Source organism: Scleropages formosus, chromosome 1 (assembly GCF_900964775.1).
Source record: "Scleropages formosus chromosome 1, fSclFor1.1, whole genome shotgun sequence".
Lineage (NCBI taxonomy): Eukaryota > Metazoa > Chordata > Actinopteri > Osteoglossiformes > Osteoglossidae > Scleropages > Scleropages formosus.
In genome coordinates, this window is record NC_041806.1 from 26,469,829 (window position 1) to 26,497,000 (window position 27,172).

Genomic DNA, 27,172 nt, shown 5'->3' on the forward strand with positions numbered 1-27,172 from the left:
GCCTGTTTTGACTCCTTTCAATTTTCGTTCGGATTCGCTCGTTTCCTGTTGCTTCTGCACTGAAAGTGATCCGACCGTCGAGCGACTCCACTTTCTGCACATCCGTCGGCGAGAGGAGAGGAGAGGAGAGGAGAGCAGGGCAGGGCAGGGCAGGGCAGCGCACTCCGCTCCGCTCCATTCCAATCCACTCAATTCCAATCCACACCATTCCAACCCACTCCGCTGCGCTCCTCTCGACTCCTCCGGGCACCGACCGACCCCGCAGCACGGAATAACCGACAAAACTAGTGCGGTGACGCGCGCCGATTGTTTGTTTGTTTATGACACGGAGGAGGAGGAGGGAGGGGAGGAGGTGCCCTCATTTCTTCTGCGGCTCCTCCGAACTGTGCACTCTTCTTGTTTGTGGAAGCGACGCAAGGTAAACACACAGCAGCAGCAGCGTAAAACACTGCGATGCACCGCGCCACGTGAAGCCAGTGGGAGAGACGCGCTCGCCGACCGGTAACTTGAACTTCTGTTACTCTTACTCACTCACTCACTCACTCTCTGTCAGTGTTACTGTTACTTACTGTCACTGCTCTTCTTTGTTACTACTACTCGTATTAGTACTGCTGTAACTGTTACTGTACTGGTAGCGTTAGTCTAGTCTAGTGTTAGTGAGCCGCGCGCGCGCGCCTGCTGGACAGGGCAAGATCCCGCACGCGGCAACGACGTCACCTCGTCCTGCTATTATTATTATTAATCCGGATCGATCGGTCAAGCCGCCGCCGCGCTCCGCTCGCAGTGACCAAAGGCGAGTTAAATTGTAGAAATACGACGGAGGAGTCAGTGTTAGGAGAGGAAAGCGCGCCCCGGGTCACCGCGGGGCTGCGCGCGCCCCCTGCGTGCCGCGCGCCGCTCGCGCGACTCGGCTGCTGCTCCTCAATGAAACTTTCTTTCCTCAGCCAAGATCTCGTCGTTGTGCCTTTTCCTTCGCCGCGTCATGGCATGCTGCCGCTGCACTTGTTGTTCTCGCCTTCAAAAAATATTCCTCGACTTGAACGACCAACGCAAAAGTTAAAGTAAAAAAAAAAAACTCTTCGAGCGGCATTGATTGAAACTGTAACTGTGCGCGTAATAACTGGTTAAAAATTGTGAGTCATAATTTAAAACGCGTTCATTTCTATTGCCGTTACTTGTGTGTGCCAAAAGGCCAGTGTTTCCTTCAATAATGAATGACAAGTTTCTTTTGGGCCACTCCTTTCCAAGTATAATTCCACAAAAATTATTTGGCACGTGAGTCTGTGAGGTCATGTCAGTTCACAGCAGTTCGATGATGATATTAGTTACTGAAAGTGTGCATATGAGAGATGATGATGTCCTGCTCCCTGCAGCTGGACCACAGCAACCTGAGACATGAATTGTGGTGACCGTACAACATTGCGGCCTCTGCAGAAAGTGAAAAAAAAAGAGCTTTCTTTCAGATTTCTCATATCACAAGTGTTACATAAATGCGTGCAATCCTTCAGTGAGCTCGTTTTCCTGCTGGCGTGTGTAAAAGGTGATTCAGAGGCTCTCGTGTTTTTTTTTTTTCTTTTTTTTTTACGGTTCTGATTTGCTGCAAGTGAATGTGGGCTTTGTTTTAAACCCCAACCTGTTCTGGCTTCACAGCACGACATTTAAACATCTAGTTCCCTCGCTTGAAATTATCAAGTAGGTTGCAGATGCTAAGAAGTAAAATTTTGAGATGCCAAGCTTCCTAATGTATTTGGAAAGGTTTGGGTAACATAGCTTAAGAGGTGATTAGACGAGGCCTTCATAGAAAACTACTCAACAGCTATGCAGTTTCTTAACCACGGGAGACATTTACCTCTGTGTAATTACATGTTGAAACAATTTAGTTGAAAACAACACTAAGCAATATCCAAAAATATTGTATTTATTACAGGGGTAACATTTGACCTGACCTCAGTAGCCTAGCAAGTGTAATTCAGCCAGTGATTGGGTTGTACTGTTTCAAATTTAAATTTCAAGTGTAACACTATGTAATATGTTATATATATTGAGAGTCAAAACATAACGTGATTACAATATATTTACAGTAAAAGGTGCAGTGTAAAAATAATCCGCAGCTGCTTTTCAGAGGTGTGGTCTTTTTTTTTTTTTTTTTTTGGTTTTTGTGCAAAGTTTGAATTTCAGCGCTTTGGACTGCTGTGGGAGGACAAGAAGCTCTATAGATGCAGAATAGTTATTTTTTTAGTCTTTGTGTAATAAGAAAAGTATTACACAGCACATGAGCATTTTTTCACAACTCATGCTTTGATGAGGTCATTAGTCAGTATTCTGTGAAGTGGCAGTTTCTTAAATAAAATATGACATCGATGGAGTCTTTGGAAAATGTATACCTTGAGTTTACTCTTGCTTTCGATGTGCAGTCGGGTTGACGGAACACTGGAAGGAGCAGTACTTCACAAAGCATAATGCATAACTGTCTTTAGTCGTGTTTATGGCACATTAATTTCTATCCTTATTTCTAATTGTTCATAGATCATAAATTATATCTATCTGCACAGCGATATTTACAAATGCAGCAAATAGAGCACAGTGCACAGAGTAGCCACATTTTAATGATGAAACTGTCTTTGTTCCCACGTGGTACTTTTTCCATTGCAACAGGGGCCGTTTTGAACTTTATTTCTGTGTGTAGCAGCGAGGTTCTCCAAGCAGTGGTCACTGCAGCTCTTATGTAAAATGTGACACATTACAGTTCCTTGCCATGCAGACCATGCATTTTTCTCTGTTTTACTGTCCTTTTCACTTGTGGGAAACAAGTCAGCAGCCAGAAAGAGTTACGATGCCATAGCGTTTGACATCTGTTATTTGTTATAAATGCTGTGTTCCTTATATGTATGGATGAGTGACCCAGTGTAAGTAGCGTATCCAGCAGTGTAAGTCACCATGGTGAAGAAGGTGTGTGGGCTAGTAACATCACATAGAGTTCGTTGAAAGTCGCTTTGGAGAAAAGTGTCTGCTAAGTAAATAAACGTAAATGTAAATTTATTATATTATTCAGTTTTATAAAAGAGAAAACCTTTAAGGCAACCATAAGGCATCAGTGTTGGCAATAATGCAGTGATGGTACATTTCGAAAACATTGCACTACTTTAAATTGTACACTACTTTGCAAATAATAATGAAACGTTAACAGAGAGGAAACGTTTTCCTTTAGTTTCTCCCCGAGGTAAATGTACTTTATTAACAGAAACATTGCATCGCTCTGCAGAGGATTGGCCTCTGATAAGTGAACGTCTTTGTAAGAAAATTTAGGAGAACGGCACGTTAGCAGTGTCGATACCGACCTTAATTTTTGTTGCTAGGAATCGGCGAGTGGCTTTCCTGTTAGTTTGAAATGCTGTCAAGTGCTTTTTCGACGCACAGATGTGCCGCGTGATCACACTGTAAATGTCGCTCAAACTTACATGGTGTCCAGAAGTGACCTTAACATTGTAGTTTTTTGCAGCAGCATTAAAACACAAACGCAGATTTTTTTTTTTTTTTTTTCTTTTCAAAGCATAATTTCATGCTGTAACATTGTGGAATAAACAAATTAACTTTCTGGCACATTAGAAAGGTTATCATACTGTATTGTAATGCACAAAGCTATTTGTCTCGTACTAAAATGATCTCTGCAATTTGACACCATAAAATGAAGACAAGCGTGTTCTGTGTATAGGGGCGACTCGTAGCGTCATGCGGAGAGCTGCAGACTTTGGACCCAGAAGGTTGCAGGTTTAAATATCGCCTTCAGCTGTGGCACCCTCGAGCAAGGTGCTTACCCTGAAATTACTCTTGTAAAATGACCCCAGCTGTCTAAACAGGTAAATAATGCAAAACTGCTTGGGAGAGCAGTATCAGCCAAGTGCACACATGTAACGCGTATTTTATACACTTAGTCAGGCCGTGTAGTCAGATCGAAAGCAGAGCTCACACCCAGCACGCTGGCAGGCGCCGTGAGGTACGGCTGCTGCTGGTAACGGGTCACAAGACGAGAAAGTTTTTCCCTGTTCAGATCAAGGCCGTATTATCGTACCGGTGATGCCAGCGTCTATGATGTGTACGTTCAGCTTATTGGGCCACTGCAGAAGGAAGTGGGGCAGGGGGTGGGGGGTGGGGGGTGGCAGTGAAGAACACGTGTGACGGACGACTCAGACGCGCCTGTGCTAACAAGATGTCTTCTTCTGATTCCCACAGCCGTGACCCCGGACTATGGAAACAGAGGCTACAGATGACTATCTGACTCGTAAGTTGCCTCTCAATGAGATACTTGCTGTTGAAGGCAAGGCTGCTGTTGCTGCGTAATTCGAAATATCACCACATCTAATGTGCCTCTTCTATCTGCTACGCTCATTTGTTTGAAATGACCTACATACCAAGATAAGATAGACATCTGAAAGTACCCTGCCTTTTTTCCCGCCTTTTTGGTCGTAATTTCTATTTGTAAGTAACTCGGACGTTGCTGCATGGCACTTAGGAGCAATGCGCTTTCTCCCGAAACTGGGATGTTTAAGGGGATCACGGTGGCTCACAATGGCATTGGGGAGATACATTATGGTTTTTTTTATTTTAATGCTGTTATGTGATGACTGCTGACGGACGTTGTCGCACAACCTGTTACAAGAGGAAGCGTAAAATACTGGCGCAAGGAAGATGTTAATTAGCCAACATACTGTAGATGTTTATATTTACTCTTTTCATAGACACTCTGGAAAGAGTTCCACGGATCTGAGGATACAAAGTAATTCATCGGCGTTCTGTTCGACCGTCGTTTACCCTGTTTTACCGTTACTTAATGCAAGCGTACGCTTCTGAATATTGCTCCATAAGTACACCAGTATGTGTACATGAGTAGGGGGAAGAGACAGGAGCACGGCGATCTTGATGGTACGTGGGTTCGAGTAAAGTAACGTTGTGACGTATGCATAGTACCTGTCGCTGATATTACTCTACTTGTTTTCATCCAGTGCCACTCAGGTTTGCGACCTGTTCTTTCCTCCCTTTGGAAAGTTTTACTGAGGCAGTTTAGCTTCGCTTCCTTGTTAAGGGGTGTGGCTCCTTGGAATTTCAAGTAGCACCTTTTTCCCTATAAAATTCTTCTTTGCCACCGTGGTACATGAATAAAGTAAATTGATGGATGGGATTTTCCCAAACAGCACTTTTTTTTTTTTTTTTTTTGCATGTTTTGCATCGTTCTCAATTTAATTCTGCCACATCCTGCCATTGCCACTTCCAGCAAGAATGCGGGAAACAAATTGTCTCTTTCACACTCTCTCTCTCTCTCTCTCTCACACACACACACACACACACACACACACACACACACACACACACACACACACACACACGCACATTTGCTCACTTACTCTGTTCTATCTTTCATTTTCCTTTAAAAAGTGCATGTGTCAAACAACTGCCCATCAATGACCAACTTGGTATTAAGGTGCCAAGCAATTATATTGCTCAGAATGACATGTTTTTGTGACTCTGTGTGTGTGTGTGGGGGGGGGGGGGGTCAGGCACATTTATCCCATGTATGAAGGGCCAATAACACAAAGGATGGACTGTCAGTTAAACAAAAACTCTGCGCTTGAACTCTGCTGAATGGCTGAGTAATGCAAAGGCAATAAGTATAATTTATGGACACACAGTTGTGCATTTATTAATTTAACCATTTTTTTTTTTTTTTTTTAACAAAGCATCTTAAAGCGTTTGACCGCAATGATTTACCCATGTATATAGCCGGGCTCCTTGCACTCGATCTCTTTAGGGTAAGTACCTTGCTGAAGGGCACTACAGCGGCAGGTGGGATGTGACCCATCGACTTTCACATCCACAGGTAGTAGCACTAAACCCTCGGACTCCTCTTGCTTTGAGTCGCTCTCCCGCCCTTGGCCACAGTTCTTAGGAGCCATCACTCCACTTTAGTGCCCACCGACATAAATGTGTTCGGAGCGATACGGTATGTAGCTGGGGTTCTGAAAAATGTATTGGCAGTCTTAATAAAGGTAGAGTCACTACGCAGTTGGTGTGTTACAGGACGCTCTGCTGACACCTCACTCAGTGCAACACTGTTTGGATACAAACACCCACACAACGTATGCGCATCACACACACACCGTTCGAGACGAAGCCTTTTTTTTTAACGTACGCTGCTTGACTTTTACAGTCTTTCATGAGGGAAATTTATTTATTTGTTTGTTTATGTATTACTTGGAAGAGGTATACGATGCATAAGGCGCATAAGAGAATCCTTTATTACTCTCTGAAGCCGAACGAAGGAGTCATGCAGCGCATCTCCAGTGCAAAGTTTTGTCCCTTTCGTTTGATGCTTTTTCTCTGCCGTCCCCCACATACGGAACTCCGCTTTCCCCCTTCTGATGCTGAGAGAGGAGGCTTTTATAATGTGACTTTGCTGTGTTTCCCCCCCTAAATACTCTCAAAATAAACTGTCCAGATGACAGGACAAGGCACGGAGCAGTGCTTTCTTAAAATTCCTTTTCAGCCGGCAGAAGAGAAGTCTTTCCAAGCTTTGCACGTACTGTACTTTGACTGCCGCAGTGTCACGAGTGCAGAATATGTGAAGACAGTGACATGTGCTGCTGCCAGTCGCAGGCCCTGCTGATGTTTCTCTGTCCCCCGCAGTACGATGGACAGCAACGCATCAGTGCAAGTGCAGCTCATGTACTGGAGTCATTCTTTTAAAAGCGCTACCTTCTCAAAATTCCCACCGTGTGAGGGTTGCAGTTCCTCCAGTGCATGTCATTCTGTCATTCTGTGTCTTTTACACACACACACACACACACACACACACACACACACACACGCACGCATTGACACATGAAGCGGGAAAGAATGGAGATGTTTTGTTTAGCAGAAAAACAGTTTTGTTTTGCATGATAAGAAGAAAGGTTGAAGGCTGCGCTCAGAACCAATTTAAAAAAGACAAAAACAGGCTCTGGTTCCTCTTTGAACATTATCTTGAGAATCAGTTGCAGACCGGTTGCTTCCCTGTCACCCTCTACCCCCACACCCCACCCTCCCCGGCCACACACACACATCACCCAGACAGCATGTGCCAATTAAAAAAAATTAAGGGCGAAGATATTTGCAAGATTACATAGAGAGATAAGTATTTATAAGTATTTCCCTTTACTTTTGTTTAATTCTAGTGAGACATTTTATGCAAAGAGTCTATCAGCGGTCTATGGGTTCTGTGAATGCTTCAGCAATTGTTTGCGGTGAACCATTCATTTGTGTTCAGTAACCCTTAACTGTCATGTTACATGTTTGGTGTTTGCTTTGTTTGCCTGGTGTTCAGTATGAACGTTTCTCATTCTTGTAATTTCTGCAAGTACTTGCTTATTAATCCCACACCGGGGTACGGTTGATCTGGAACGATGTCAAAATGAGAGGAAACTACATGGGATTCAAACCCTGCAGCTCGGCACCTGCTGAACTGTCACATGCTGTTATATAGGAGAATTCATGCTGCTGTGAGGATTCTTCTCACGATAAATTGCCGTTTGTAACCACAGGTAAAATAAGACCACCCATCAAAAACGTCCAACTTGTGAAGGATAGGAAAGAAAAAATAAGAATATTGGTAATTCTACAATGGTTTTGCTGTGGCTATAAAATTATAGGGAGCCATTTACTGAGATGTTTAATTTTGCTTCGCTCGGTTTTTGACATCAAAACAAATCAGGTCAATCAGAGAAATAAGGTTTAAGATGAAATTAATAATGAAGTAATCAAACAGGAGCTCGAACACAAGTCCACATTCTCCGTGTCTCTTGGATTGGATTCTTGGCTGTGGATACACACACACACACACACACACATTGTCCAAAACCACTTATTCCCGAGTGGGGTTGCGGCGAGCCGGAGCCTACAAGGGTATACAAGAAATGGAAAAGATATACGACCATAAATGTAGTGAAGTGTGGGAAATGATCAAGCTGGGAATTGCAGAGCCGGTGATTGCTGGAGGTCCTGCACCTTTCCACTCCTGGAACAAATCATAACAAGTGTAAGTGGACATACTGGGAGTAAGACTCCAGCTCTGTTTTTCAATGACTGTTGACTGTTTTGTACATTTTGAGCCAGACAGGAAAAACTCGATCTCCATGAAACCTGCAAAGTCCCAACATGCTTGGAGCAACTGCTTGTCGGCTCGAGTCAGTTGCCGTAGGTGGATATGGCTTCATGTTCTTCCTGATTTAAAATGGTACATGGCTCATGGGAACCACGAAGGACTGTCATAGAAGAGCAGTCATACACCATCCATGGGGAGGTCTGGTATGAGCATGTTATTGAGTCTAAACCTTTGTGCTAGCTTAATTGTTCCTGTGGCTAGCTAAATGTACATCATATCCTATCAGTTATTCTGAGATTACTTGCACCCAAATTTGTGTGAAGAATATTCTGGTCTGATATTTAAAGGGAGCTGTGGTCTGACAGTGCGTATCGTGGACATCTGGCCATGAAAAAAGATTAAAGGTGACAGTTCCTCCTTAAACAATCCTAGTCAACACTTTGCATGCACTGGTAACTCTATTTTTGTCGTAATTGATAACGTTTTTGTAATACAAAGGGGAAAAAAACACTTTACAGGGTCTTAAATCTTGGATTCCACAAATTAGCCGCTCTATGTTTCTCAAACAATAGGTATGTGGTCAGTACTGCATTTCTCAGCTGTCAAAAAAATATAACAGTCTTGTTTCCAAGTGCATCTTGTCCAGCCCTCATCCATTTCTATACTTGTTGTTTGTTTCCTCTTTTCTTGATGTTGTACAGTCTTTCCCTTGGCAGCCCACTATAAAACAGAAGTTACGAATTACAGTAGCTAACACTGAGAGCATGGATTTATAATAATATTCCTATTATAAAAATTAAGTACAGCTGGAACACCATGTTCAATTGCTGTAGGAAGCATTTAAGAAAAATGCCAATTTTAGTGTGATCTTGTACCATATGAAAATGGTAAGATTTTACTGTGGTAGCAAAAGTTCTGGATATGGTATTCTGGCACTTAAGACATGGTCCAAGCTAAGGGTGAAGGGCTGGGGGCAGAATGGATAGTTCTAGAGAGGGTCTTTGTTTTCACTGCAATAGTGTTTTTACATTATTGGTGTCAGGCATGAGCTGAGTACTCATCTTACTCTTTTCTTGAATGGATTGAAAAGCTGACAACCCTTGGTCTCCGCCCAGCTTCATCAGAACAAGTCTTATGGCAGAAGTAGATTGCACTTGTTATGGAGTTTTAGAATTGCAGCTAAGAACTGAAAAAAAGCTCTACAGTTCTTCTGCCAGGGGTAATACAGGAAAGTTATTTGCATCGCTCTGTTATGGCTGCAGTATTACGATTCCCTTTGCCATACTTTCACAAGGCTCTTTGTGCATCTCCTTGGTTCCTTCCATCTAATGTGTAGCCCTTCTTCCGTTAGGTACAGGTCACCTTAGTCTTTGAGCTTCTATCTCTGCTCTGTAGAGCGCTGGACTCTTCTTCAAACCCCTCTGGCTCCTCTTTTGTAGGCAATGGTGACTGCTCACCCGGAAACGATCATTCGAGGACCGTGGACTTGTCAGTGTCTGTGCCTAACGGACAACACCCCCACCTCCGTACCTCTCCAAGCAGTAAGTGGCTCATTTCTTATACACCATCCCCTTGTAAGTCCCAGAGATGCATACTTCTCATACCTGGGTTCCAGAGGCTGTGCTCATGTCCACTCAGATTCACCTCTTTAACTATTTTATTGAAAACAGCAAATTGAAATAGTCAGTCATGTCAGTTACTGTCTCAGGCAAATCGAGCTGAAATATAACTTGATAACTGCTGTGTTTTTAAAAACTGTGTTTATGAGTGTAAAGGTGCAGTGACTTGTAAGACGTCTGTATTTATGCAGTCGTTCCCATTGTGCTGCAATACAGTGGCACAGCTCAATCCATTCCAGGGCTTCTTAGTTAGAATTACATTTAACACAGTATGTTGTTGTTCAGTGCAGACAACATGAACCAACATGGATAAATAGGCTTTCAATGTATCAGGCTGAGCGTATTTCAGTGAAATTCCTTGTTCTATGAAGTCTTTAGCAGAGAATGTCACATTCGTTACGTTAAACTGATCACATTTGGTAAAATAAGACCCATGGATTTGTTACCTGAACAAGTAAAATGACACTTTCCAATGTATGCTGAGCCAGGTGCCCACAAGGCTGTGGGTGGAATTGTGATGTGTGTTTGCATTTTGGAGGTCTTTTTTTGTCTTTCCATTTCCAAGTAGGACTTGCTGGAATAATTGGGTAGTTGTCTAAGTCCTGGAAATTAGAAAGTATGTTCTTTTTTTTTCTTTTTTTTTTTAAAAAAAAAAGAGGTCAACAGGTTAGTGAAGGATAGGAAGATGTTTGATAGGAACACAAGCCCACTTCATGTGAGGCACCCAGATTGTGGGGAAAAAACAGGAATAGGCCACAGATGTGGGCTATTTGGTCTTCCTCTACCGTATGTCTGATGATATGATAGATGCAAATAACTTTTTTACATTTACTCAGTTTGTCCAGCACTTGTGCTAAACTCAAGGTTATTTTTGAAGGACAAACGGTGAGGGCGTTACTTGGAATTTCCCACTTTTCATAGTGATGTTTCACATCTGCAACCCTGATTCGATAAGCCGGTTTTAAAATAGATGGAAGCATGTGACAAAGATCAAAATTAATGTGGTCAGCTTTGAATATTCACATAGATTTATCAAGATTGCCCATTTTATTTGTGTAATTTCATAGCAAGACGGAATGAAAAGTGACCAAATCATGCACTGGAGTAATATTTGTTAATAATGCAATTCTGGGAAAAATTAAGTTTTAAATTACATTTCCCCCCCATTTGAAGTAAATCTGTGTTTTGTAGTTTGTATTGAAACTTTCAATTGATATAAAATGCATTGTGACTTACAGTCATGTCACTACAGCAAATCAAACTTTAAACTGTGGTCAAGGTCATTCAGACTGAAAGTGTGTGTGTGTGTGTTTCTGCATTTTACTGCTTCCATTTTACCGTGTGGGTGTTCATATGTGTGACTGAGACGCATGTGACCGAGATCCTCCCTCAGGACCAGGTTTTGAATAAACGTCTCCCGTCTCCTGCTAACCTAAACTTTCTCCACTCATGGGCAGCCACTTGTATCAAAGTGAAAGAAAGCTTATTTGTAATCATTAGAGTTAAAGGAGAGAGAAAGACGTAAAAATCCATATGACAACTTAATCACAGCAAGGAAGACGACGACCCAGCTCTGATTAAACTGCCACTTACATTCACATTATTACACCATTATTTCCATTGCTATAAAACTAAATGTAAATCATCTATCTATGAAATTATCTACATTAAACACCACAGCCTAATGGCTCACAATACCCTAATGGCTCCATTTCATCAAACGCAAGGAGTTTGTCATGGGAGGGAAGTCTTGAGCTGCTTATTTAGTGCGACTATTTATTTTAAAATAATTTAATAGAAATAAGTTGATTTTACAACTACATGTCTGCAGTGTGTGCTTGCAGATAGGTAAATACCAAAAATGCATATTATCATATACATTAACAATTGTTAGAAATTACTACACACATACACACACATTTTCTGAACCGCTTGTCCCATATGGGGTTGCGGGGAACCGGAGCCTAACCCGTCAATGCAGGGCATAAGGCCAGAGGGGGAGGGGACACACCCAGGACGGGACGCCAGTCTGCTGCAAGGCACCCCAAGCGGGACTCGAACCCCAGACCCACCAGAGAAGAGAACCCGGTCCAACCCACTGCGCCACCGCGCCCCCCTAGAAATGACTACATATACAAATAAATAAAGTTTTAATTGAAATAATTTTTCAGCACATGAGTGCATAGTGTTTGTGTTTATAGTATCACGTCGTCCCTCACTGTCTATCCCCATAAGAGCTTGATAGTGCTGGTGCCCAAGGAAGAGTGATGCTTGCATGCTGACACCCAGACGTGTGAAGATAAATGTGTAACTTAACTTCAAATGACTTCAGATGTAAAACTGCAGATTTTTCCATCTGTTTCTCATGCAGTTTATGGCACCTTTAAGAATGCAGATGGTAACGTTAAGCTACGCTGAGGCAGTAGACTATAACTGCAATACCGAAAATATTTTAGAAATATATGTATTGCTGCCTTATGGCCTTTTAATATTTGTGGTTTTGTTCTTACTCATGCAGAAAAGGATTCTGATTTGAAATTACTGAAATTTCTCATTCGAAAATTGCTTTTGCATTTCCACCCTTTGACTAAACGAACTGACAGAATAAAAATGTAACGACAGTTTTATTTAGATCTGTAGTCCTGAATCCCTGGTTGATATGTCGACGTCGGACTTGTTGGAGCGCCTGGATGTGGTCGGGTTTGGTGCCGTTGATCCACACTGAGTCACTGCGTTAATCTCCACGTAGCTCAAGAGACAAAAGCAAAGTAAGAACACTTGTCTCCTCCTACCAGCCAGAAAACTGCGAGCCATTAAAAATGTCACAGCACGAGCGATGTATAAGGTGGTGTGATGTGGAGTGTGCCTGTTTTCCGTTTTGAGATGAACTGCTCTGCATGTGTCTGCATGTCTTACAGTAAGGACTGATGAAACTGATGCTTGTTAGAGAGATAAGAATGCGGGCTGCCTTTCAGTTTGACACCACTTTTTTTTTTTTTTTTTTTTTAAATGCTTTGTTGGGCCTGAATTTCCCTGGCCGAGGACCTGGCTGAATTGCCATGGAGAGCACATGTAAGCAGCTGCATTGTGGAGGCCCCATTCTAGTCAGTTTCCTGTTTGTGTTCGAACCCTGTTTGGGTGGGTGGAGCGCATCGCCGTGAATGAGTCGGGATGAAGAAAGTTCTAACACGCAGATACGTGTCAAAGGCGATCCATTTACCGTCTTGAGGGAATTGGATGGCTTTTGCTGAAGGGGTCACACCGCTGCTTACTGCTAGTCAAATGGAAGCCACTGGGGGGTGGGGGTTTAGGTCCAAGAATGGCACCTGCTCCGCCAACACCCACTTACACTCCTCCGTTGCTGGAACAAGATGAGACTGGAACAAGATGAGCCTGTTTCTGAGTATGACTTGTTTTTTGTCACATTTTAAGCTGTACGCACACAGGCAGGTGCTGTGAATCGTGTAAACTTGCGCCACTCAGTCATTGTGATGCAGGATACTTATTAGCAAACTCTCCATTCAGGGTCATTTATGAGCTTACAAATGCAGTCATGTCAGTACACAGGGTTACAGTTATGTTGCAAAGGTATCTCCCTTTAAAAAGTAATCGCTTTTGCTGTATTGATTGACATCATAGGAGTAAATGAAACCACAGTAATCCATTGATCAAATTTAACTGTATCAGCAGCAAGATGACTGTTTTGTGTACGATATACATGTATGATAATCACACTGGGGCACAAATAATATACACACACACACACACACACCATCTGAAACCTCTTGTCCCATACGGGGGTCGTGGGGAGCCGGAGCCTAACCCGGCAACACAGGGCGTAAGGCTGGAGAGGGAGGGGACACACCCAGAATGGGACGCCAGTCCGTCGCAAGGCACCCCAAGCGGGACCCGAGCCCCAGACCCACCGGAGAGCAGGACCCGGTCCAACCCACTGCGCCACCACGCCCCCCGTCACAAATAATGGAAATCTGCTAATAGTTGTGGAAATAAATAATGCTATGTGATTATGAGATATGAGTAACTGGCTCTTCTCCATTTGAACCATTTCCATTTGATTGTCATGCAGCTCATTTGGTGAAGCTGGAGCGGGAGACAGGAGAGAATGGGCAGAGGAAAGATTCAGAAGAGATGGGCCAAAATGAGGAGGAGGGAATGAGTGACAGCCCCAGCAACCTTCACAATGGGGAACCGGGGCCAGAAGGTCCAAGTGACATAGCATTTAGACTACCTCATGGTAAGTGGGTCCTATTGCATGGGGAACACCAAAAAAAAGCATGCAGTTCATGTACAAGGATGTACAAAATTCAGACCAGTGCTGAACTATGTTGTCTGTTGAAATTCAGAGATGATATTAGAGCTGTATTATTTCACTGCTAAAGAGCTTACATACTAATTGTATTAGAGCTGATGGTTTGTGCATGTATAGTTGCTAGTTATGCCACAGGAGTGTGGGTTGACACTTCTGCCATTTCAGAAGCCAGGAAAAAACGCTGAGATGCTTGGTGAGGGTGATCTCAGAGCTATGGGTGTGGAGGGTTGCTATTTCTGCAGAATATGAAGTCTTGAAATAATTGTCCAGGAAAATATCCCAGGAATCCTGCATGACCTGTTCCGTAGGCAAAAGTGTCCTTGATAATGTGGCTTCTTCATCAACATGTCAAGGTCATGTGTTTCCTTTTCCATGACATGCGACACTTACAAGTGTAGTTTGTCAACAAGGTTCTGGTGAAATTGAATGCACAGTAGTTCAAAATTAACACCCCGCCACTAGTGACAAAGGTGCAGTATTTTCCATGTGGATGCGCATCGAAGAGGCCATAGTGGGTGATGGAATAGGTTGAGCTGTTGGAGCTGGTCAGCCGTCTCACAGCTGGATGTGTGGGTTCCGTTCAAAGAGCAAGTCAGCAAGCTGGCGATGGTACATTTAGCACCTATGTGTATCAAGAATGATTTGATGGAACTTTCAAAAACCACTTCAACTTGTCTTTCTTTCATTTGCTTATGCACTTTTCTGTCCCTTGACACAAAAGTCTCACTTGGTTTTTAGGGTCTCTTTGCCGATAACACATTCTGACTTCATGTTGGAAATGCCTGAACTGTTTTTTTTTTTCTTTTTTTTTTTTTTGTGGTAAGACAGGCCCTGCAAAATGGTCCAGGGACAGATGAATAGAGCGGGGTAAAGTGCATCTTCGGGTGATTCTGAAACCTCTTCTCTCCAGTCTGCAACAAAAAAAAAAAAAAAAAAGACGACGATTAGCATCTTGAGCCAGTCTAGCCCTCAGTGGTGCACACTGTGTTCTTCTTTTCGTTCCTCGGGTGACGCGTTACAGCCTCCACGGCGTTGTATATTTCCTTTTTGGTGTTCAGTGCATCCTTTCAGTTCTGCTACATCTGATTCCTCAGTTCATAAAAAAATTGACAAAGATGCACGCACACACACACACACAGCAAATGTAGACAAAGATACATGTTCTTTATTGTTGCACACAACCTTATGGCGCTTCAGAGCCACATGCAGCTGCAGAAATGATTTCGGCGGCTGACGTTTGTGGAGTGCCAAAGTAAGGGCGACGCTGCTGTGGAAGTGAAGTCTGGTTGCTATGTCCTCCATCTCCCCCAACAGGCGACAGGCCGTTCCATTGCAGCCAGTGTGGCGTTTCCTTCACGCAGAAGGGTAACCTACTGAGGCACATCAAGCTCCACACCGGCGAGAAGCCCTTCAAGTGTCCCTTCTGCAGCTACGCCTGCCGCCGCCGGGACGCCCTCACAGGCCACCTGCGCACACATTCCGGTGAGTGGAAGGAGAAGAAAAGCAGCCAGTAGCTCATGGGCTGGGGCAGCCAAAGAAGATCCCAAGACCGATTCCTATGAAGGGTTTTGGGTTTGTACACTTCCTCCAAGGATTATCCTTAACCAAAACCGGGCCTTTCCGTCAAAAGATGCTCATTTGTGACTTACGAAAAGCACACAGCCCATCACCGCTCCGAAGCGCCATTGTCGCCTCCCACCTGCGTCTCGGTCTGTGCTCCGCCATAGCAGTCCAAGCCTCACCGAGACACACAAGTTACGTTGAGGAGGACGTGTGACAAACAGACACTTCCTTAACCTAATTTTCGTATCGCTGCATCGGCACTTTTTCGCTGACACTCTGCCCGTCCGGCATCTGGGGAGAGAAACCTGATGGTATAGCTGGCGCCTCCTTGACCCAATTTGTCAGGCGTGACCTCTTCCGGGAATTACATGCGTGGAGATACATTTTAAGTGCAAAACTAACTGATAAGCCCACAAAAGCATGCAAGCCATGGTTCTCCTGACTCTCTCCTGACCTTTTTTCAGTCTTCCTGTTCGTCTTGACATTTTTATGTAATATTCTCATATTTAAACGCACACATATGTACATTAAAGTAAATTTGTACACGCACGCACTTATGTTTGCGTCATAAGTAGAAAATCGGTATCGTAAATTAAAAGTGACACGGAAGAGGCCCGGCACTCGTCAACAATTCTATATCCAGCTGCTCGTCTAATGTGTGCTGCCACTTTTGGACAAAGTGAATGTGGTGGAAGAACCACGTGTCTGTATCTCTCTGTCTGTAGGTGAAACAAACTTTTGTTATACATCGATCTGGAGAAAAAGTGTCTGCTGCATGAATACATGTAAATGTCTGCATCGCACCGTACACACATTTCCGGGGTGGGAAATGACAGCAAGGTTTTCTGGTCTTGAGCTGACCTCTCCCTGGTGAGCTGCGGTAACTCGTGCACAAACCTCGATGTTCTGAGTGCCATGGCACAGCTACTTACAACAGGTGTAGGCAGAAAAGGCTATTGGTGAACTAAGCCGGGATGCTGGTGCTCACTGTGAGCTCCTCCATTCCTTCGTTTACCCCGCAATGACGTGAAATTCACTAATGCACAACGCAAGCGTGATGGTAAAACACGGTTATATGAAATTTCAAGAAAAAAGATTGACAAGCGCCCTTCAGCTCGGAGCAGCATGTGACTGATTAGCCGAAAACTGGTCTGTTTAGAAGGTATCGGATCATCTGCTGCTTGTTCGCCTTGTTCCATTATTTTACTCCTTTACTCTTCTGTTTTGTAACTTACTATGACTTACTATGCACGATCGCTGTCTGTCAAAGCGCCGGGTGTCACTTTGGCATGCTGTTATCAGAGGGACTTTGGCACAAACCTTAATAACAGTTACATTTATTCATTTAGCAGATGTTAGTTAGCTACGCTGAGAATTTGTTGAGCACAACGTCATTCGATAGAGTGAGAGAAAAAGAAAGAAAGAAAGAAAGAGAAGGAAATACCTTCTTACAGAGATACTGTACCTCTCATAACCTTCTTCTGCTCACTCTTTACCTGTCCCCTATCATTGCATTGCTCTTACAAAGGCCATTACGACCCATTCGCAGCGTCCCTCCTGAATAAGATGTGAAGTACCGGATTCTTGGTGCTCCTCAACACCAAGATTCAGAGCACAGCGACTTGGAGGGAGCTTTCTCACCATAAAAGAATATAGCTTCTGTTTAGAATTATTTAATCCTTAATATTGTCATATAGCTGTTCTTCATTCTTTCCTCACCCAGAATTAATAATAGAGAAGGTTTTGCGCCGACATACCGTAGAACAAACTTGACAGAAAGCATTATTATTGTGGTGTCTTGTTTTCTACCACACAAAGGCTGCTTGAGTGAGCTTTTGCACTCGATTTGCATGTGTGACTTTCTTTTTTAAGTACAGCTGGTGGAGGAAACCTTTTCCCTTGTTACACACGTTGACCTTCTTTGTGCCTTTGAGGTGTTCTTGGATAGATGTGTGGATAGATTGTGTGTGTCTGTGTGTTTGTGCGTGTGCGCGTGTGTAGATGCACGACTTTAAACTGTCTGCATGCATGGTAGTGGGTGGCTCTTAACAGCCACCGACAGTTTGCAGGTGTGTGTTCTGCAGTCACTGGACCAGACCAACATTCACTTTGTTCCATTGATGGTAACGGAGTGTAACTCACTGTGTGCCGCTTTGCCCAAAGAGACGCGCTTCACTATCTGTGCTTCTTGTCAGGACCGAATTCGCGATCCAGCCACCCTCCACACGTTTCAGAGCCGTTTTCCATCCAGGCTTTCGCTCTCGAAAGACTTGCTTTCGGTTGTAACTCGCAGCCAATTCATGCTGTTAAGACTCTGTAAAGATGAGAGATTTGGAAAGAGAAGACAATTTTAAAACAGGGAAATACCATGAGGTCTGAGAATTGGCAAGCGTAAAACAGGACGCACACACAGAACTGTGGTGTTTCTGAAGTAATAGTGAGAGTTTGAGCTGCTCTGCTTCTCTTCTCTTGACCCTAGCACATGGGACCAGCCCGCCTTCCTCCAGCTAGCCTTTCTGAGAGAGACAATGACCTAAAGGTCAAAGGAAGTGTCATGCCCTACCTCCCTTATGAAGTTCTTGAACTTTCCAGAAGTTCAGTGAACGTTCAGTATCAGCACTTCTGGAAGTGCTATATGTTCATACCTGTAATATGTTGTAACTTGTGCCCCTTGACCGCTAGCCTTACGTATGTGCATATGTTTGTACACTTCCTCGGCGTGCTGTCTCGACCCGTCTGTGACCCTGTGTTCTTCATCGTTTGTGAATTTAAAAAGGAAAGAAAGAAAATGGATTACTGTCTTCTGAGGCCCTCGCTGGTAGCTCCGTCACCACCGTCAGCAAGACCGAGACGACGACCATCTTCAGTTCGTTTTAGCTCTTTATTTGCAAATAATTAGTGAATGTCCGTATGTATGCATTGTACACCTCTACGCAACGCAAGTGCATGAGCTGTGCCATCCACGCACAGGGCAATGGTATGAGTAGGTTGTGCAGGATCAGTCGGAGAGCATTGCTGAATATGTCCTTTTCGGCGCCATCTCAAAAGCGAGCTTCAGCGAACACGGTCCAAAAATGGCACAGTCATAAAAAAGTGCTGCCGCTGACCACATATGGCATTAACTGCACAGTGACGATATTTGCAAGCTGAATTGTGGCCGCTCGCATTCCACCCAGGCCCTTCGGTGGTATCGATAAAAACATCCTCTCATTAAAATGTTTGCAAAATGTTTGCCCTACAAGTTATCAAACAACATTTTAGTTTGATAGTTTTCTATAGTAGATAGTTTTAGTTTGATTGAAAATTTAGTTTCGTTAACTAAATTTTAATTAGTGTCTGATTTGATAAATGTTGCTTTCTTTGTTTAGCCGACAGCCATATGCGGTTTGAAGAGAAAAGTTACCGTAGAGCAGGGTAAGAGAGCAGGCATTTTGTTCATTTGTTCATCAGGCAGGGAAACCTTGGGTAGTTTGTCCACAGCTGGAAATATTACCTCGACAACACTTAAGCATTTCACATAAATGGTGCAAAAAAAAAAAAAAACCTGATTCAGCATATCCCACAGTGGAGTACATTTACACCAAATACATAAACTCAAAAAGTGGATCATTACTTTGCATCTAAAGATTATGTTTAGTCACTATCAAAGTCAGCATCATGGTGGTCCAGGGCCTATTGTGGAAGCAGGCGTTCTGAGGATAGTCCAAGTACACCCTGGATGGGATGTCAGTCCATCGCAGGGTAGCCAGAAACACACACGCACAGCTGCCTAGATACAAAAGAGCGGGGTTATTTAGAGAAAGAACAGTTGAAGAGTATAGCAAATGAGGCAGAATTATGGGGAGACGGTCATCTCAAAAACTGTGAAGCTGAAAACATTCCTGAATTCTTATAACGGCAACTGTTTTCTGTGGTTCTGCTAAGTAATACATTAATAGTGTAACGGCGCTGAGGGGAGTTGAACCAGCATCGTGTAAATAGTTGATATTAGTTTTCGTGTGTGTACATAGTTGTGTGTGTCTTGTGTTGATTGGTTGTCGTTTTATTTCTGTTCAGTGTTCCAGAGTGGGATTCTGGGGAGTTTCGGGGGTATCCCCTTACCATGGGGCTCAGCAGGAGGGCTGGGGGTGACCCAGGGGGTTCTCCAGTGTTTCGTACGACTTGTACTCTCTGAAGCGTCTTTGTGAAGACCGCTAGCGAAAGACATGTACGCGCCTAATAAAGAGCACGTTCCTTTTACCCTGACTCCCGAACCAGCCTCTAGTAGCTCCATGGGGGGATGCTACAATAGCATGTGTTATAAAGACAGCACACTTTGTGGAATTTGACTCCTTAGGATGGAATTCTATCTCCTGCCCTCAATTTCTGGATTAATTTCTCATTTCCCATCCCCTCTGAATTGTTCCATGAAGAGCTGTTTCATTTCAGTATCTGTAACGTGTGAGTGAGAGCAAATTACACACATATACACACAACACGGCTCTGTGTTGGTCCTCTGTGTGTGTGTGTGTGTGTGTGTAGCTTTGTGCATTATGGTACACACTTGGGCTATTTCCACGTGACCAAAATCTATATGTCAACTTCAATTCTTCCTCTTTTTTATTATCTCTACAACTGATAATTACTGTGGTGAAAAGTTGACTGATATCAATGAAGCAACATCTAGTGTAGTGGGTGAGCAGTTCTCAGGTTACACTTACATTACAAGCTTGGACATGAACAGCAGTGAATCTGAATATTTAATGTGATGTAATTATGTACCTGGTCACAAATCAAAGTTTTTGTTGACAAAAAACAGCCAAGCAGAACAATATTGAACGAAACAGAGTTTTACTTGCCAACATGTTTTGATTGTTGGTTGGTTGATGGGTTTTTGTTGGGTTTGTTTTTGTTTTACTTCCTTAGTGGGAAAACCCTACAAGTGCAGCTTCTGCGGGAGGAGCTACAAGCAGCGGACGTCACTGGAAGAGCACAAGGAGCGCTGTCATAACTACCTGCAAAGTGTCAACAGCAATACCTTGAGCACCGAGTCCTATCAAGGTATCTGTTCCAGCAGGAGCTTTGAGGCACATCAAGGCAAACATAAAATAAAAAGTTGATTTGAGTTTCTTTGTTATTTTTTTCCCCCCAGAAGAATTGCGTATGAAAACTGCATTAAATCATTGGTACATTTAATTGTAAGCTGGATGGACAGAATCAATTTCTATTTATTTCCTATATGTTTGTGTATATGTTTCAGTATAAATTAAACTATAAGTCTACAAAATCTTGCTCCATGGCCTCTAATGCCTATGGTGATGCTCAAAGCAGTGCACAGCCCATAACAACAGTGTTGTCACGTTACCGTAGACGCAGCGGAGTCCCGAAAGGAGCAGGTGGCCATGATGGAAGCGGTTTCTCTGGTGCCGTTTGACCGGCCACCGGTGATTGAGAGGCTGCAGGCCAATGTGGGCAAGAGGAAGAGTACAGTTCCCCAAAAGTTTGTGGGTGAGTCTCATAGACCCTGGGTCACATGCTGGATTTGAGCACCTAGCTGTGTTATACTGTACTCTCTTTGCATGATGGGAACGTTGTTTTTTTTCGTTGTCTGAACACCATTCTTTTATATTTAGAATGTGCAGGTGCTTTAGGTTAGAGTTGCATGTCTGTAAAAGACCAAAATGTGGAGATGGCCACAAGTACAGACTATTTTAGGCTTGCTGTGAATGAACTAACACAAAATATGTAAAGCAAGGCTCCTTACGTCCTAAATATACAGTGTATATATACATATATATTTATATATGCATGGTGTGTGTTTGATGTATGTGTTGCTTGACCAACTCTTCTAATCCAAAGTGACTTACTGACTTTCCTGAAACATGCATCAGTGCTCCTACAAGTGCTTCAACTGGCAAGTTTTGAGTTACAAGTGTATGCTCGTAACACATTGTATGACCGATGCAGTTTTACAATTAGTACAGTGTATTGCGTATTACTTCAGGGTTGATATTTCACTAGATAAACACTTGTTACCCACAGAAGTTTGCTACCAGAGTTTATCATTGTCTGCTGTTTGTTTTCATCATTTTTGACTTTGGGTTCTACACCATTACATCATAGTGGCCATCTGCCATCAATTGAAATATGCTGAACATGTTTGATATGCAATTAATGTGTTGCAAATATATAAGGTGAAAAAGTAAATGCTTAACTTTTTGGAATTAACTTCACTGAAGTACTTGAAGTGGAAGCATAATCAGCAGTGAATATACTATATATATACACAGTATATATACAGTATATATACACACACACACACACATTTTCAGAACCGCTTGTCCCATACGGGGTCACGGGGAACCGGAGCCTACCCGGTAACACAGGGCGTAAGGCCGGAGGGGGAGGGGACACACCCAGGACGGGACGCCAGTCCGTCGCAAGGCACCCCCAAGCGGGACTCGAACCCCAGACCCACCGGAGAGCAGAACTGTGGTCCAACCCACTGCGCCACCGCACCCCTTGTACAGTATATATATTATATACATATTTTTTTTTGCACAGAATATTGAATCCTTTCATGACTTACTCCAGAACAGCTACTGAGAAATTTGTTGTTGAAATATCTGATAATTTCTATTATTTAGGGTGTGGCAAAAGTCTTCATAGCCAGCAAATGTATTCAAATGTCATGGGATTATAAATGATATAGCCTCAACTTTGCCCAGTTTGTATTTTTATCCTCAAACAGAAAACATTGTACTGCAGAATTATTTCTCCACAGTATTTTAAACCAAAACTAAAACTCAAATATGTGCCTTGCATAAATTTAAGAATTTTGCTAGGATACATAAGAATAATTTTCCTCTTTCACAGATTTGGTCCAGGTCATGCAAGTTTCTTAGACAACATGTATACACTGCTGTTTACATTGCATGTCACAGATTATCAGTGGGCTTGACATTAGAACTTTCACTGCACCTTTCATATTCACTTTTTATGAGCCACTCACACATTTCCTGGCTTGGAGTTGGAATTATTGTTTTGCTGATGGATACGTGTGTTACCAAGATCAGTTTTTTGCAGACTGAAACACGATCCCTGTGCTTCGTGCTATACAAAATTAATAATTTCAGTCCTGAAAAAATTACCAGTCCTAGCTGACAAGAAGCAACCCCGAAGCATCGTGCTGCCACCACCAGACTCCAATGTAGGGATGGTGTTTTTTGGGAGTAGGCAGTGCAGTGACCTTTGTGAGATGATCAAAAAGCTAAACCTTTTCCAAATTCCAGGTGGCCTCTGAGAGGGTTCTTGCTGAGTATGGGTTTCATTCCTGCCATTCCCATAGAAACCAGAGTTACACAAAGCTCTCAATATAGCTGCGTGATGGATTTTTATGCCACTCCCTCCTACTAAATTGTGTAACTCTTTCAGAGTTATTGTTGGACTCCCAAACGCTTTCCTCACAGGTCTTGTTTTGAGAGATAACCGTTTCCATACAGTGTCTATGTTATTTTATACACCTTGCACTTCTTGAGTAATGGATCAGCAGCGCTCAATGAGACATCAGTAGACTTAGATATTGTTCCACTCCTCAGATAACTTTATTGCTCCAGAGTTATAACTGCAAACTGTTCTTCAGAAAGAACTTTTGGCCAAATTAAGATAAAACCTTTATGTTTTCAGTGTGTAAGTTTGGATTTTAAAATAGTAGCATCGCTTTATGAACCAGTTCCTGTACAGGTTCTTAAATAGTAATGCCTCAGTTCTGAAATGCTCAACCTGTTTTTGGTGTCAGGCATCTATAGTAATGGTAATGCTGGTTATTCATCTTGGCAAAGCATAAATGAGAATAACATTCGATGTACCAGATAAAGAAGCTATAAGAGCTTTGAATATTCTTAACTTGAGGTTTCTCAGTAGCTAACTGTTACGAGAAACGGAAAGCATGGGCAATCAGACTGACAGATTTTTGAAACAAAAACTTTTTCTGCATGTGGGAAACAGTAGTTCCTTGCCTTAAATTTTTCAACCTGTTTTTTGAGAAAAGCAGAAGATGCAAAACTTCGTATAATTGAATAAAGGGCTTGGAACTCAGACCCCCCTGGTTTGTGTAAACTTAAGAAAACATGGGAAAGCACACGCAAGCTTACCGAAATAGTTTTATTTTTCAGGACAAAAAATAAAAATTTGGCTTATTAATTTGGCTCTCCCATCATTTCTTAGGTTTTAATTTGTTCTTAAAATGAGAAATAACATTTTCACTGATACAATTTATGCAAATAACTAGTAAATTGATAGGCTGCAAATAAAGAGTATTTATGTATTGCACAATTCCAGCGTGCTGTATATCCCTTCTTGTTTCTTGATGATTAGTGTTTTCCGAAGAAAATGTTAGAAATAGCACTGGGGTGGGCTGTAAGGGTGAGGAAAAAGCAAATCTGTGTTTTTCACTTTGTGGTTTGGCACAACTGTAGCAATGCCGTTGATGTTATCGAAAGCAAAAAAATGGCTCACCGCAGCACGCTTAGCAGAGGATAGACATGGCTATCTTGCTGAAATGGGGCTTTCCAGCATCAAAAGCCAATAAAGACAAATAACTGACTACAATATAGATAATAATAAAATAGCATATGATTAGTGAAGCTGGGTGTAGATGTTTGCATTAGATGAAACATCCATGCATGCATGATACTAATTGTACAATGCTTACCGCAGTTTATGTGCAATAATGCTCTATATATTTGTTATTATTGTGGTCATATATGGAAAAAATGTTTGTAATTCATATGATGATTATCCAGAAGCTATTGGCATGAAATACTTGCTTTTATTTTGCAAGACATTTTTCATTGCTCTTCTTTTTTATTGAATGTAAACAATATTTTTGAAGTACTCAGTTATTCAATGCAGATGTGTTATTTCTGTGCAGATGAAAAACTGGCACGCTACAGCTACCCTGAGATGAGCTACGAGCAGAGTTTGAAATATGAAAAAGAAGCAGAGCTGATGCAGGCCCACATAATGGACCAAGCCATTAATAATGCCATGTCATACCTGGGCACCAATTCACTGAGACCCATTGTCCACCACCCATCTCTCTCCATGCCAGACATGGTGCCTATGGTCAACCCACTCTATAGCCAGGTGTACCAATTGGGGCCCCGCATGGACCGGCCCAGCAACCAGAACATCTTGCCGCCACTGCCTCCTCCCCTTGAGTCTCCGCCCTCCAACAACAGCCCGTTGTCCCTTATTCGGCCAAAGACCAACCGTGAGGAGTCACCCAGCAGCAGCTGTCTAGAGTCAACAGGCTCTGAACACAATAGCCCGCAGAATCATCCAGTCAATTCGTTGAACCATGCCCCGTACTTCAAGTCAAGCCCCAGAAGTTTCAAGGAGACGGGACAGGAGGCATTGGCTGGCACAGAGATTCCCTTTGAGCGCAGCACCAGCGGGAACCTGTACCGCGTGTTCAGCAAAGATGGCCAGGAGCTGAGGGCCTTCAAGTGCGATTATTGCCGGGTGCTCTTTCTGGACCATGTCATGTACACCATCCACATGGGCTGCCATGGCTACCGGAACCCTTGGGAGTGCAACATTTGTGGCCGTCGCAGCCGGGACCGCTATGAGTTCACTTCCCACATTGTCCGTGGGGAACACACTTTTCACTAGGGCTCGTGTCCTTGGAGGATGTTTCAGCTTCCGTCTCTTCTGCACCCAGTGACAGTTTATGCAAAAGGGCAATCAAGACTCATTAGGTTTTTTGTGAGTCTGCACAACTTCCTTGAGTCCAGGCAGTGATTTGATGGCTTCTTTCGTTCAGTCATACCGCCAATCATACCGCTTCATGTAGAGACGTGCAGATTCAACTCATTGGTGGCGCAAACCCTCTACAATGATTAATTCTGAAAACAAATATGAAGGTTTGGGTTTGCAAAGATGCTAAATTTTGAACTTTAAATAAAACTGTATGAACTTGTGGTTATATTCATTTGTGCACTTGCTACCCTTGAAAAGTAGACTTTTAAGATTTTGAACGCTTAATTCATTGAGCAGCTATGAAAATGCAGATCTTTGTCTCATTATGCCTATAATGGGTTTAGAATCTACCATGAGTTCATACTCAAAGGGTGATGTGACACATTGAGCCGTTCCATGGCTACACCTCTTGTAAGGACACAGCATCATAAGTAGCGCATAATTATTGCTTGTTTTTTTTTTCCCCCTTTCTTTCCAAATATCAGTTCCTCAGCTGATCGTACATTTTATAATCCTTTCTTCCACCACAGATTTGTTTGTGTTTTTGTCTTTAAAGCTGACTAAGAGCAGACCGTGAGTATGAAGTGATATCATAGATAGTACCATTTTTGTACAAACACAGACAGTGCATTTGCTTAGTTTTCCGAACGCATGTGACAAGGCTTCACACGAGCATCTCTTCCCTTCCTGCTTCAGCGTGAGCCCAACTGTAGTTAGAATGTGAGTCAGCCTGGTTCCGTCACCACATGAAAGCGTGACCGTGCCCAGGCCTGAAGATAGTGAGAATAGACTCATTCCAAGAGTGGTGCCGTAACCCAGCCTTTGCTCCAGTGTGGCTACCGGTGTCACCTTCAGGTGTGTCTCTCTCTGTGTGTGTGTGTGTGTGTGTGTGTGTGTGTGTGTGTGTGTGTGTGTGTGTGTGTGTGTGTGTGTGTCTTCTGCTGGGGACACTGTGGCTGAGTCTGGTCACCGGGCTTCTGTCTCGCCACCTCCACTTACAAAGGAAATGGCTTTTGCTGTGAAATCAAAGAAACAGACTGGTTCACATAGTCTGAAATTCATTGTTGTTATTGTTATCGTTTAAACTGTACACTCTATAGCAACATTTCTTAGCAATGGTTACTTACAGTTTATCACGGTATGGTATCAAATGAGAAAGCCTTACTTATTATAGAAATACTTTTCCTTGAGTTCAATCACAATCTTATAAATACTATGCAAGGTCTTGTGCTTCGTCTAGGAATTCTTGATGTTTTTTTTATGTTTTTGATATGATATAATGGTTGTAAATGGCTCATTATATAAGTCTAATTGTATTTTTACTCTCAAGATACAATCCTTTCCCGGTTCTGTTCTGTTCATCAGAGGCAAAAGTGTGGTACTTCCCAACTGCTCAAGGGAACTTTTTCTAGAGCTGCATGTACTTTATGCACTTTATGCTAAGCACTGATTCTATACACAGCAGGGCACAAGGAGACTGTAGGCAAGACTTGGTTTACAGTTTTACTCACAGGGTGAAATATTTTACAATATACAGGATTGTGAAACTGCTCAAAATTGTCGGTTCTACATGCAGGTACGTCTTTTCCTGTGTCTCTTCTGAAGAGACAAATACTTTTCAAAAACGTGTACTTTTCCTTCTGTTTCGTGGAAATAAAGGATACAGCTGGATGAAACTGACTTTTTCAGAATTTTACAAAATCATATCTCTGCATCGTCTATGAATGTAAACATGAAACCCTTGTAAAATGAGCAAATATATAATTTGATGGACATTAAACATGTTTA

At 42.7% G+C, this 27,172-nt stretch overlaps 1 protein-coding gene across 1 annotated transcript; it reads left to right on the forward strand.

Moving 5' to 3' along the window:
- On the forward strand, positions 1-27,172 carry LOC108922319 (zinc finger protein Helios-like). The gene is made up of 8 exons (XM_018732388.2): positions 1-501; positions 4,231-4,279; positions 9,571-9,672; positions 13,838-14,005; positions 15,395-15,562; positions 20,549-20,683; positions 20,993-21,130; positions 24,555-27,172. Exons 2-8 carry the CDS (start codon positions 4,246-4,248, stop codon positions 25,295-25,297), a joined length of 1,488 nt encoding a protein of 495 aa, XP_018587904.1. The 5' UTR covers positions 1-501; positions 4,231-4,245; the 3' UTR covers positions 25,298-27,172.

What these genes read in the sequence shown, in the direction of transcription:
- LOC108922319 (XM_018732388.2), top strand. Translation starts at nt 4,246, where the DNA reads ATGGAAACAGAGGCTACAGATGACTATCTGACTC. An exon ending in GAGCACCGAGTCCTATCAAG is followed by an intron (nt 20,684 to 20,992) that starts GTATCTGTTCCA and finishes ACGTTACCGTAG; the next exon opens with ACGCAGCGGAGTCCCGAAAG. An exon ending in AGTTCCCCAAAAGTTTGTGG is followed by an intron (nt 21,131 to 24,554) that starts GTGAGTCTCATA and finishes ATTTCTGTGCAG; the next exon opens with ATGAAAAACTGGCACGCTAC.